Below are 12887 nucleotides of genomic sequence, written 5' to 3' on the forward strand. Positions count from 1 at the left end.
CTTCTGATGCCGAGCATTATGTTTACTCCTTATGTCAGCGTCTAGCATATAAACTAGCTAAGAAGGACTTACTTAAGCTCCGATCTTGTCTTGGCGTGATATTCACACTCGCTGCAGGCAAATGACTGTTGTCTGTTGTGTGGCAAATGGCTACGCTGTTGGGGTCTAGTGTTTCGCGTAGGTGTTGTGGGTGGCGGGTTGAAATATTGTGAACTCGAGGTCACAGAGTAGGACGGAGAGAACTCTGCTTGTTGTTGACTTGGTGCGTGATATTGAGGCAACGGTTGTTGCCCATACTGGTGGGCCATATTCGTCTGGTCCATATTGAAGTTGTTCATGTTGGCCGAGGACACATCTAGCATCAGTTCATCCTCATGACGAGTTCCTCGGTGTAAAGTAGAGTAGGCCGAATCTCGGAATGAACCCTTTCCACTCCCATGGGACCTGGTACGAGGTCGTCTCGGAGTAGACTGTTGCTGTGAGCTGTCTGCTGAGGTTGGCAGGAGAGCTCCTGGAAAAGAAGGATTTCGTCCTTGAGTGGCCGACAGGTGAGACCAAGGCGGAGCAGTGGGAGGATCCAGATCCAGGCCGAGAGGAAGGTTCTGTTGATTGATCTCACCTGAGATATCGACTAGCTGGTTGCCCACGTCAAGCGAGGAGTTTGCATTCGAGGAAGAACCAGTGAAGCAGTTACTGAGTTCGGGTTGGTAGGAGGAATCACCACGACCAGCAGGATCAAACAGAGAAAAGTTATCGCACAAGTGGTTTCCAGAAGCAGAAAACTGGGAATTAGAAGCCTGGTCCAGGATAGGTTTCATGGCGGCTAACGGAGACCGGATTTCATTCAAGTCTGAGTCTGAAGTGAAGGCTGGGTAGGCCACAGCAGCGCCACCAGTATGGGATATACTAATGTTGGCCTAGTTCAATGTGTTAGAAACTTTGCCCGTATACAGGTACGGGTGGCTGTGTGAGACTACATTTGACCTCATGGCTTGCATCTGGCGGGAGCCAGTTTGGCATAGTTGAGAGGTGGAATTCACCATCTCGGGGGAGAAAGATGTAGACACACACAGGTTTAAGGAGGGACTATGTGACGATCAGCATGAAGACCTTTTGTTTGGCAAAAAAAATCGTAAGGCACGACATGACGGAAAGAAGGAGTCTCACCTGGGAAGGTTTAATCCATAGGGAAAGTCGAGAGAGGGTTGGCGATGAACCGATAGAGGGGGGTTATCGAGCAGGCGAGAGGGAAAAGGGCAGGAGCCAGAGAGACGTCAAGCTGTCGACGGGGTATGTTCGTGCAGGCACAGCCTCTCCTCTATCAGACGAGGTTGTGCCTTAGTGAATGCTGCAAAAGACAAAGCGAACAGGGCTGGCCAATCACAATTTAATCGCTGTAATGGATGAGTTTAGAGTTGCCCGATAGTTAGAATGAGGCGAAGCCAGAAGTACGAGGCGATTTCGAAGGGCAGATTGATATGAAAGCATGAAGGGGTAAAAGAGGTTGAAATTGTTGTTGTGTGCGATGAGGTTGAAGGGAGGAACGGGCAAAGGATATGTGACGCGGGGGCGGTGCAAGTAGTTAGGAAGTCACAACTCGCAGAAGCGAGTTCGTGAGTGAAGGAAGCAGTAGGCGTGGCTGTCGTGGGTGGGGATGGGCTCTCGACGGCCGCGAGAAACGCCAATCCCAGCGGAGTGGATTTAGTAGGCCGACTTTTGGAAACGTGGTGGTAACGCCGCGGCCATGTGTGACGAGAATGCAACACTTGGATCAGTGTTCCCAAGCTTCCAGATGTCCAAGGTGCAAGATGAATAGGGAACAAAGATTGAAGTCGGTATCGTTGAGGATGACGATGACCGGTGAGCAGGCAGCAGGAGAAGCCAGGTGTAAGAGAAAGCGGGTGAACTGGCAGTCGCTCCAGCGTGGGCACAAGTCGGGCACTTTGGCTGTCTTGTATTCGAGTTACGAGCTCGTAACTTACGGACCTTCTGCCTTGCGGCTCCTCATGACCGTGGGCCTCAGGCTCAAAGTCTGGCAGAACAGCGAGTTGGACTCCAGGTGTACTGCCAAGCCCACCCAAAGCCTGAGGCTTTGACCGCCTAGGCTGCCTGGTGCTTACGGCTTCTGGTTTAGTGGGCTGCACGGTTGCCTATTGTCAGGGAACGGTAACTGCAATACGCAGTACCATGTAAGGTGTATCATCTGCCGCACCACTACCAACCAACCTACCACTGGCACTGACTTGAGATGCACCACCTGGACCTCCACCTACAACTCAACGGCATCAGTACCAGTCGCATCACTCTCATTTGTTCCTGCTGGTATCTTCTCATCGCTTCCATCCCACATGACCACGGTGGCTGTCGCCCGCGTTGTTTCGTTTCTCACAAATCTTCGGACCATGCTTTTATCCACATTGACAAAGGTCCAAGATTGCAACGTTCGGTTCGTTTCTGGCACGTAACTGCAAGGGACCCAACCTGACCCGACCCACAAGCTTCCCTCTAATGCCGGGTACTTTTCTGTGACCTTCGTAAACTTTGTAAGGATCTTGCTATCGTCGCCCGTTTCACCCTTCAAAAGCCAGCCTGTTCAACGCAATTACAAGCAAGGACACAAGATTGAGTTCATGTCATACGCAAATGCATATTCACGTTCCGCAGTTCATATAAATCAAATTCATCAATTGCCGAAACAAACATCCGTGGGTATCTATAGCATCACCTAACACATATCCCATACTCAAAAAACCATATTTGAATCATGTTCATTATACCACAAGCGATTGACCCTCCCCCCGGCCATTCGTTCCACGTTTGCCCGACCCAGTCCGTCTACCTTGCCTCACTTCGTAGACTTTCCGATGTCCAAACAATATTCCTTTTCCTCAAGAATACTGCATGGATCGCCCGTTGCCGTTGCCGTTGCCGTTGCCGTTGCCTGGGCCCCCGAACAGGTACTGTTGCTGTTGTTGTTGTTGTTGTTGCTGCTGCTGCTGCTGCTGCTGGTTCATCGCTTGTATACCAAGCCTTGGGTGTCCATTCATGCCCATCGGCGAGTGCACAGGAAGATCTTGCAACGTTGACGGGGCGTACTGGGGCATATAGCCTGCCGAGGAGCCAGAACCTGTGTAAACTGTTTGTAGCGGCGTCTGGTTGTACGCTGCTCCGGTTGGGTCAAAGTATGTGTTCGAATATCCCGTTGTCATGGGTTGTGACCTGGGGGCCACCAGTTGACTTTGTGGAGAAAGACTGTGCTCCTGTCTCCCGTCATTCTGAGTCGCCATATACTCCGGCCCGTCCATATACATGCGATTTTGGCCATGGTATGATGGGCTAGAACCATACGACGTTGCAACTAGTTGGGCTTGGACTCCAGGCCCCATCGGATGCGGGCTGTAGTAACCTTGATCGAAATTATAATTTCCATTCTGAACCCGCCCATGGATTGATGCGGGCGATTGTCCTGCAGAGGACGTTTGATATGCCGAAACCGCGCTTGTGGGATAGGGCGACAGGTTGTTCGAATCACCACCATTCATGTTGGCTGGGATGGACACGAACGACGAAGCAGGTTGTACTTGTTCAACGGGGCTGATGATGGTATCGGGACCCACCTGACGCATTCTCACCAACTCGAGCACTGGCATTGCAATCTGTTCCATGTGCTTTCCCATGTGCACGGACAACTTTTTGTAACTCGTGCACACGTTGCCGCAGAAGCGGCACCGTTCGTCTCGGGCCTTGCTGCTTGTCTCAGACCGGCAAGCGTCCACCATTCGCCATAAATCACTTTCCTCCTGGCCAGCTTGCCACGACGCCCCATTGATTGGCTTATTCTTGCTGCTGTTCGAACCTCGACTTTTCATTTTTGGTTCCGTCATTTTGTGCTCACGGACAAGATGCTGAACGAAGTTGTCTTTCCTGTAGCAGATATGAGAGCACTCTTGGTGGCTACATTTCCACCACTCAAGATGTCGATGGCGCTCATTCTCGTGTCGTACCCAATCCGCTTTTCTCTTGAAAGATTTGGACTCGGTGCAATTAGGGAATGTACATGAGAATGGCTGGATATCCTCGTGGACATGCTTCGTCCAATCGCTTGGCTTGGAAAATTTCTTCACTCGGAAACACAGCTGACATTCGAACTCTGCCGGTAGTCGTTTGACGGGGGGTAAAGGAATACCGGGAGGAAACAAGGCTGGTGTCACAATCCCCTCCGTAAATCCGGACTCGTCTATTTCATGATCGCCTGAGCTGTTGACTTGGAACTGGGTCAATGTCGCTTCTGGATCTTTGGAGCTTACGCGTGGTGCCAAAAGGACCGCTTCGCCTCCAAGATCGAAACAAAACTTCCCCGAACCACACTTTTTACTGTGCTGCACACACTGCATATGCTTGATTTTGGTTTCAGCCAATCTCTTATATCTGCGAACCTGCTCTTGACCGATTCGATCAATCAAGTATGGTTCAAGTCGGGGGTTGAGTTTGCGGGCATGATCCTTGAATCCTTCCAAGGTGGGTGTGATTTCTTCAGCGCGGATTTCAAACTCCATGCGGATCCCGACCTCGTCAGTCTGATCTTCATCGTCGTCATCGCCTGCCGCGTCTTCGTTATCAATGACTTGGGCAGCTAGAATCGTCTCACGCTCATGCATTGGAGAGGCCAGAGTGGGGATTGGTGGGCCACCGTGCCTAGTCATCAATTCAGCCAGTCCGGGCGTGGAAGATTTCTTTGTGACATCGCTCCTGCTCCTCTGTTTACGCAGCGATTGTAATGGCCGCGAGCTTTTAGGCGGATCTGGCTCATGTGATTTGGTGCTACTTCTTCCGATGGCAGCTAGCTGGCCAGTCATTGCCATGAGAGCACCACCAGTATCTAGCTGAGGTGATCGAGGTTTCGTCATGCTGGTCTTCCTTTGACTTGATTTCGTTGTGCCTACAGAGCTCCGGTGTGCATGGCCAGGCTGCGCTGGGGTCTTTTCGCCGTCTGCAGGCTCACCTTTGATATTGCTGCTACTGCGGCGTGGCAAGAGTCCTCGGGCCTTGTTCAAAATGCTGTTGCCCCGCTCACGGCCACGCTTGGACAAGGATAGATGTCGGACCTGGCTGCCATCAACAATGGAATTGACTTCACTCTCACTTAGTCGACGACGAGTACCCCAGGTAGCAGCCCTTGATGCTGTCTCCCACTTGACGGCTTCTTGATTGAACTTGTATGCAGCCGCATTCGACGAGTCTGGCTGCTCCCTTTTGCCATCCGTTCCCACGCCGATAGGGTTCCTCTTGTAGAATTGTCGCGGCAGTGGTTCTTGATGTTCAAGAGGAATCTCACTGTCTAAAGTCGGGAAGGAGCTCTGCTCTGGAGATTCTACTGGAGCTAGAGTATTGGGGGACAGTTTTGGGGATCTCTGGTGATAGACTTCAAGCGCATCGTTGGTGATATTTTGAAGGATTGAAGATGCAACAGAGACACAGTCCTCAAAATATTCATCGTCTGATTCCACATCGACGAGAACTCCTGGACCAGGTATGCCCTTGTCTGGGTACACGCGACCGAGAGCATCCGTTTGCAATCCAATCGTATGGGCGCGACGCCGGCTAGATGAGGAAAGTTGACGAGTGGGTTGAGGCAAAGACTGGTCGTCTGGTTCACTCCCAGCATCGCTGTTGGCTAGCCAGGTTTCAACTTCAGCGTCCTTTTCTTGGCGTTCTCGATTGTGTTCGACATCCTTCACCGACAGAACAGCATCCTCAGTCCTTCGTGATGGCTCTAAACCGACTCGCGGAGAGGGAACTGAACGTATAGAGCCAATGTCGTGTGCATCCGGAGGCATCAAATGGTATGAGTAAGTATTGGCTGCTCCAGAACTAATAGAGCCATCCTGGTCATCATCCTCATCCTCATCGTCTGAACCGTCACTATCACGGCTACGCTTGCCGGGGCCCAGTGGGCCCGCAAAAGAAGCCTCTCGATCTGATTCAGCTGGCTCATAGCTAGATATCATAACGACAGGGCTAGGTATGGGATTGTTTGAATGTGGCTGGTGCCAAGAGCCAGCAGTTTGACCGAGCGAAGGAGTTTGGTTCGCCTGAGTATCAACTTTTAGTGTTTGGGAGCTTCCTTTTCTGTGGGACAAAGGAGATGTCAGTGAAGATGCCATGGATGAGCTCTGTTCGTTGGGGAATCCCGTCAACTGTCTCGATTCACCGTTAGTGACGAAACTTGGGCCCAAGAGGTCTTCCCTTGAGACGAATTTCGGGAGTGGCTCTTCCGTGGGACCGAAGAGTCCGCGGGTATCTGTGCCACCTATGCCTTGCGAAGCTGGATATGGATGAGCACCGAAGGTATCCAATATATGGGGCTGAGAAGTGTCCTGAGTAATAAACTGCTGCTCCCAGATGAGTTCTTGAGGGGTAGTGTGTTCACTTATTGGATTCTCAGACGAAGTCTCGGTTGTCAGGAAGTCATCTAGAGAAGAGTCGTGGTGTGAATTGTCCTCCTCGAAATTGTAGAGTTGAGCGGATTGCGCTATTGTGCCAGGACTTCCGGTGACAGAGAAATCGAAATGCTGGTCGTACTGCCAGAACACACCGTCCCCTCCGAGTTGCTGAGAGTTCTGAACCAACTGTGAGGGATTGGAGGTTATGCTTCCATTATGAGTATGCCGCTTCTGAAATGGTTGTTGACCTGCACTCTGTGATTGTGTCTGCCCCTGTTGTGGTCGGTAGGGTTTGAGCGGGGTGAGGGAGGGAGATGACTGCCCAAGCGGTTGGGTAAGCTGGGGGTGCGTGAATGAGGACGACATTTTCGCCGAGCTCTGGTTGCAGGCAGGAGGGGAAAGATAAGTCAGGTATGCTTGTCTCCCGGATGTGAGCAGAGTGTACAAGGAAAAACAAGCCGGGCGCTATCGCATGGCCCTGGATGTGGCGCCTGGTAGGAGGCTGTGAAGTGTACCAGGAGACCATGCGCAGGAGGTTTATCGAAAGTATTTGGCCTCTTCGTCTGATGAAACAGACGTCGGAGGTTATGGCTGAGAGTGAACTATGCAGGAGAGGAAATGATGAGCCGCAGCAAGGTCCGCACTGGTGGAGACTATAGTGAGGATTCTGTAGACATGCCTGAAGAGTCAGGGGATATGAATAGAAACTCCAGTGTGACTATGACGCTAGAAAGCAGGAGGCAATCATTGAGAAGGGAGGGGGACGTCTGTAGCACGGTCGAACGAGAGGCAGTCTGCTTAACAGAGTTGTACAGGGCTCGTGGTGACGGGAGTGTTCGCGAGCCAGAGAAAGCTGCGAGGTAGACTGGTCCTAGAGAACTTAGCGCGGTTGGCGGCAGATCAAGGGGCGGATTTTGATCATGTAAAGGGTGAGAAATGAATTCACGATGTATAGGAGTAAGAAGTCGAGCTGCTGGTTGTGGTGGTGGTAGTGAAAGGGCAGCCGTAGGGCAAATGAGTCCACAGCCTTAGTCCGGGATGCGGTCGGCTGGTCGGAATGAGGTCGCTGTGATGGGCGCGTAACAGCAAATGGTACGGATACTTCCACGGTGCTGGTGTTTATCCTTTCTGCAGGAGGAGATGGGAAACCAGAACTCAGCAGTACGAGTAGTCAAAAGCCGGCAGTGCAGTGGAGGTGGAAATGGGATGGATGGAGGTTAGTGGAGGAGGAGGAGGAGTTGAATGATGTGACACAGCCGCCCGCAGCTCGGTAAAGATTGAAGGGTTTTGGTTTGGTATGGCCATCCTGAGCTCCTAGCGGGAGTTAATCCCCCTCGTACTTCTGGCTAACTGCTGCCTCTCAGGCTGTTCCCGACCAGAGGGGAACAGTAGAAAATGGGGCTGCACGCATGCTGCTTGACACTAACTGTTTAGGCCTGAAAAAGGCTGCCCCATGGCTCGTTTGGCGACAGGGAAGCTTTGGTTTACTAGCCACAGCCGGTGGTCTAAGGTGTTAACCGGTAGGCTGAAAAGGGGATAGCCCGCTGTTTCTGGGCTACGAAATCAACGACACCATGCATCCGAAAGTACAGAATAGATACAATAGGTATTTACCTCCAGTGCGGGATCAAGTGGAGCTCGATCTGATCAGGTGAAGCATTGGTATGATGGCATTAAATGGAGCCATCTCCACGAGGTCAAAATGGAGACAACGGGTGTCGGCACCGGAGTCGCGATAGCCAGCCTTCGAGTCTGCGAGGGCTTTGGTGTGAGCCTTGACAGCGCCTGCTGGGGTCTCAATAGGGACGGAGGAGCGCCTGAGAGGTGGAACAGCACATGCTGCACAGCCCCAAGTCAGCCTTACCCTTCAACGAGCAGGGGAAACGGCCAGATAGCCACTGGATGGCACCTGCACAGCCCGTTAGTAGCTCCTCTGTTGCCCACGGCGGACCCAACTCCTCCCCTGTCTACACGGGTCATCCCCAATAGGTTGTTCTGCACTTGGCAGACTCGTGGGCGGATTTCTCAATTGAGAGTTGTCGTTCTTGAACCAGGATGTCTCCATCATAGGATTTCAATTCTCATTTACTCTGGAGTACTCAGTACGGAGTGCTCGATAGTAACCTTACTTCTGTTCTTCGTATGTACGAAGTCCGGATCAGGTGATTCTTTCCAGTCAGTCGCTTGACAGAGGCGCAGGAGTAGGAGTTAGTTGACTCTTGAGCCGCCATTGATCATAGCCCTTTGCGGTACTGATTACACGATAATACAATACAGCCCGTTAACTTGCAGACAGAATTCCCTTTGCTTTTGACGTCAGACCCATGGTGTTGTTACAGCAGCAAACAGGAAAACAACGCCGATAGTAACCAGTTTTATCCCTCCTCCTGATTCACCCTCTCCTTTCCGCGAGAAGCTCCTGACGCCGTGTCATGACCAGTGGGGAGCCTTCACGTATTCCTGTACCTTGCAGATAGACACATGCGCTCTTGGAACTGGCCTCTTTTGCATCCAGGGAGCCCGTTCGCTCCCGAACAACGTGTGGTCGTATCCAAAGCATTGTGTCGGTCCCTCGTTCCCAATCCGGCGTTGATGGCAGCGTCGAATGGATCAGATCCCACTCAAGCCGTGCTCGTCGCCAGAGCTGGACTGCAGCCTTGACCACACGTCGCACCGCCCAGAGCAAAAATGTGCTGATTGTTGGATTTGCGAGTGACTGAAAGCCTTCCATGATTTCTTCGCTGATCGTCCCGGCCGCCAGGACAGCCACTTTGCGTCCATATGTACTTCCGTAGATTGCTCGCATGGTTGTTGATCTCCAAATCCTTTCGCGGTTCACACTTTTCGCTCGAATCATGTCTGCTATCGTTGACAGGTATAATCAACCCCATAAGTATCGTGACCGTCATAGGCCGTTGTGAATAGGAACAGCTCGAAAATTCGCCGCTGCAGGACCTCGAAAATTTGACTTTAAATCACAAGGCAGTGAAGACCTCGCGCAGCCTCGCTTTGCCCTGTGATGTCTGGAAGGCCAGATATCTGAAATTGACTCCTCATGTCCACCTCTCCCTCCGAGACTGTCATGGAAGAAGTGCTTGGAGATCTCCTCCACCGAGGTTGCAAGCTGATCAAAGGCGCTGACACTGTGACAAAACGTCAGCGGGGACTGTCCTGCTTGTCCCTTCGCCCTTCAAGCAATCCATCATTGACAGTTGTGAGTGAAAGGCACTCGGGCGCCCTGCATCGTCCATATACAGAATTGTTGACTCGAACTCAAATCGTGGGCGCTATCTTATGAGAGCGCAGTTTTCAGTAAAGTTGACACAAAGCCCATCGCATCTCATGGATGCCCAGTGTCATTCGAGGCTTTCCACAAAAAACCACAAAACCAACAAAAATCTTATCCTCAAAAGCAGTAATCTTGGACTATACTCACAAGTACTCATCACCTTTGCCATTGGTCTTGCTAGAACCAAGTTTTCCCAGACTTTGCAAGATGCGATCCATCTTCTCACTCTCTCGATGCCATTCTGCTTGTTTGTTCCTTAGAAAAAGCATAGCATCTGTCAACTGGGTGTGGTGTGCATCATGTCGAGACTGGAGAGCTTTATGCGCCTCTTTCTCTTTTGAATGCAGACTTTTCAGCGCGTCGTGAGCGCCTCGCTCCTTGGTGATCTCATTCTTCAAGTTTTCATTCTCAGCTTTCGCAGACTCAAACGACGTCGTTTGTTTTTTCTCTAGGTCGGTAAATTTTGCTGTCAATAAAGCGATTCGAAGTTCGGTGGATTTCTTCTCCTTTTCGATTTGTGATTCTAGAGATGCACGCATCTTATTTATCATCTCTTCACGCCTTACAACCCCCTCCGCCATCTTCTGGGACCAGAGGGCAATTTCCTGCTTGTGTCGGGCGTCTTTTTCCTGGTCTTCGTGATTCCTTAATTCCAGCTCTTCTTTGTGCGTCTGCAGCATGGTCTCCAGCTCTTTGGTTTTCAGGGCTAGAGCATGCTCCTTTTCGTTGAGCATAGACCTCACAGAATCCAGATCTTTCTTTTGAATCGTGTGCTTTGTAATCATTCCCGCGAGATCGAGTTGAATCTTCGAAAGGTTGGTCTTCTGCTCAGCTGACGTCCTGGTGTGAGCCTCTTCATTCTCTCTTATCTGCCTCTGGCAACTCTCCTCCAGCTGAAGCCTGTTTTCTTGTAGCTCTCTTGTATACTGTTCTGCTTCAGCTTTCAAGATATCCTTCTCTGTTTTCAGTTGATCCACGGCAAATTTGGCTTGTCCATGTTCGATTTCAAGCTTTTTGTACTTCGACTTCAGCTCCGTCAATTCATTCCTGATCTCTGCTAAGCTGGGGTTGTTTTCTTCGACCCGTGAGAACCTCTCGGTTTGCTCACTAAGCTCTGCTTTAAGTCGTACGTTCTCAGTAGCCAGTTCGCCAATGATTTTCTCGAATTCTTCCTTGGTAACAGTCAACTCAACTCGCAGTTTCGTGATTTCTTCCACATGGTGCGTCTCGGCCTGCTTGACGAGGTTCTCTTTTTCAGACAAGAGGCCTTGTGTCTCTTGGTAATGATGGAGCAAGCGATTGATGTCAGGGAGGACATTAGAGACCTTCTCAAGGAGCATAGTCCGTTCATCCTCAGGCCCGACAGAACTGGAGCTCGGGATCATTTCAGCTTGGAAGTTCGGTATGGGGCCAAGTGCAAAGTGAGCAGGGTAAAAGCTGGGACTATAGGTAGCGTTGGGCATGAGCGGTGGAGGATATGGAAATGGGTGCATGTAAGGTACTGGCTGAAGGGGTGGGCTCCCCATATACTGATGAAGCATTGGCGACTGTGGAGGGGATGCTAGTGGCGTGCGAGCCGGAGGTGGCACTTGCTCGTACATCTGACTATATTCTAGTCCCGGTCCTGGGCTTTGAACAATCGTCACTGGAGCACATTCTTCGCTTCTACTGATTACGGGTTGCGAGATGAATGGTATCGGTGCCTTGGGAGAAGGCGCAGCAAGGAGTAACTCATCTAAGGAGGATTCTGAAGCTCTGGGGTCACTGGATGCAAGTATTCGCGGTGATGGATTTGATGTCACTGGCGACACTGGCATTGGAACGTCATGCGGGAGCATATCATGCGCTTTGGATGGCATAGTCTGTGGGAGGACGGTGGGGAATGACACAGAAGGTTGAGCGGTTGGCAAAGGTGTCTCATCGGCTCTCTCCTCAGCTTCTTCCGTAACAGTTGGTTGCATTGATGCCAGTGACTTGGATGACCTGGTGTTTCGAGTCAGTCCGGGCGAGGTATTCATTGATTCTTGGTGCCTCGCATAAGCGTCTAACTTTGCGCCACCAAGGACACCAGATCGACCGGGTGTGGTCGGCTCAGATGACCTGACAGGAACCACCACCATCGGCGGAGGAGCCAAATCCTTCTCGCCACTAGAGGCTTGCGGCATCGAATGAGCCTTGCTTCTGTTCCTTAAATCTGGAGTATGACATCCAGTATTGACACTTGCGTCCGAAGATCTCAAATCTAGTGGCCTCTGTCGATGATTGTGTACAGCTGGAGAGCTCGGCCGACTATTCCTGGGGACGGCAACTTCGTCTAGGTGTCTCGAAAGAGTCTTCGACAGTCTCATGGAGGCGGAACTTGAAGCTCTGCTGCGAGATTGCTTGTCAGAGGATTCTGAGTAGCTCCCCCTCCGACCCCGGGGTTTCGCATTAGTCTGGTATGCGCTGGAAGACATGATGCAGTCAAGACGTTATCCAGAGAAGCACCATCAAGCAAAATTGTGTAAATGAGTCAAAAGAGACATATGTTGGTTGGACCGTAAGATAAGTAGTTGTACAGCTTTGAGCTTGTTAGCAGTATGCAGGCGCAAAACGAAAATGGAGGCAGACACTAAGCAGCAAAAGTCGAGGAAGTCGAAGAAGAGCCATAAAGGAAATGGATATATTGTGATAAAACAGAAATCGTGATGTCCAAAAGAGACAGAAGACTGTATAATATATTCTCCCAAAGGTCGCACAGAAACTGGATGGAGGAAGAGCAAAAAGAAGAAATAACAGTCATGATGAGACGTGGTGGATCGGGCGAAGCACTTGCTGCCCAACTGGGGGGCGCAAAAACAGGATGATCTGCCATAGTCCACCTACAAACGTCCTTTGCATGAACACCAGCGTTTCTCTCACCTGGTGGACTTGGATCGGCTAGCAAGGCCAAATGCCTACCATTCTGTAGGGCAAGCTCGTGGCAGGCGTCGATTGGCTTGTGTTGCGGTTGATATAATTCGTGAGGATGAAGTTAGCAGCGCAAGGGAGACTGTTCCTAAAATAGACTAGTGGATATCTAGTATTGGCATCCGCCGAGCTCGACCTCATCTTAAGATACTCAACGCAGCCAACTTCGACGGTCGTGAATTCCTCGCTGTTGATTTCTCTGCAGC

At 51.0% G+C, this 12887-nt stretch overlaps 3 protein-coding genes across 3 annotated transcripts; all 3 read right to left on the reverse strand.

Moving 5' to 3' along the window:
- Positions 1-2888: 2888 nt before the first annotated feature.
- Positions 2889-6809, reverse strand: A1O9_04851 (uncharacterized protein; the record flags this gene model as incomplete). The annotated part of the gene is made up of 1 exon (XM_013407138.1): positions 2889-6809. One exon carries the CDS (start codon positions 6807-6809, stop codon positions 2889-2891), a length of 3921 nt encoding a protein of 1306 aa, XP_013262592.1.
- A 2026-nt stretch (positions 6810-8835) lies between these two features.
- A1O9_04852 (uncharacterized protein) lies at positions 8836-9249 on the reverse strand (the record flags this gene model as incomplete). The annotated part of the gene is made up of 1 exon (XM_013407139.1): positions 8836-9249. One exon carries the CDS (start codon positions 9247-9249, stop codon positions 8836-8838), a length of 414 nt encoding a protein of 137 aa, XP_013262593.1.
- Positions 9250-9875: 626 nt separating this feature from the next.
- A1O9_04853 (uncharacterized protein) lies at positions 9876-12188 on the reverse strand (the record flags this gene model as incomplete). The annotated part of the gene is made up of 1 exon (XM_013407140.1): positions 9876-12188. One exon carries the CDS (start codon positions 12186-12188, stop codon positions 9876-9878), a length of 2313 nt encoding a protein of 770 aa, XP_013262594.1.
- Positions 12189-12887: the final 699 nt, after the last annotated feature.

Source organism: Exophiala aquamarina, assembly GCF_000709125.1.
Source record: "Exophiala aquamarina CBS 119918 chromosome Unknown aczIA-supercont1.3, whole genome shotgun sequence".
NCBI classification, from domain to species: domain Eukaryota; kingdom Fungi; phylum Ascomycota; class Eurotiomycetes; order Chaetothyriales; family Herpotrichiellaceae; genus Exophiala; species Exophiala aquamarina.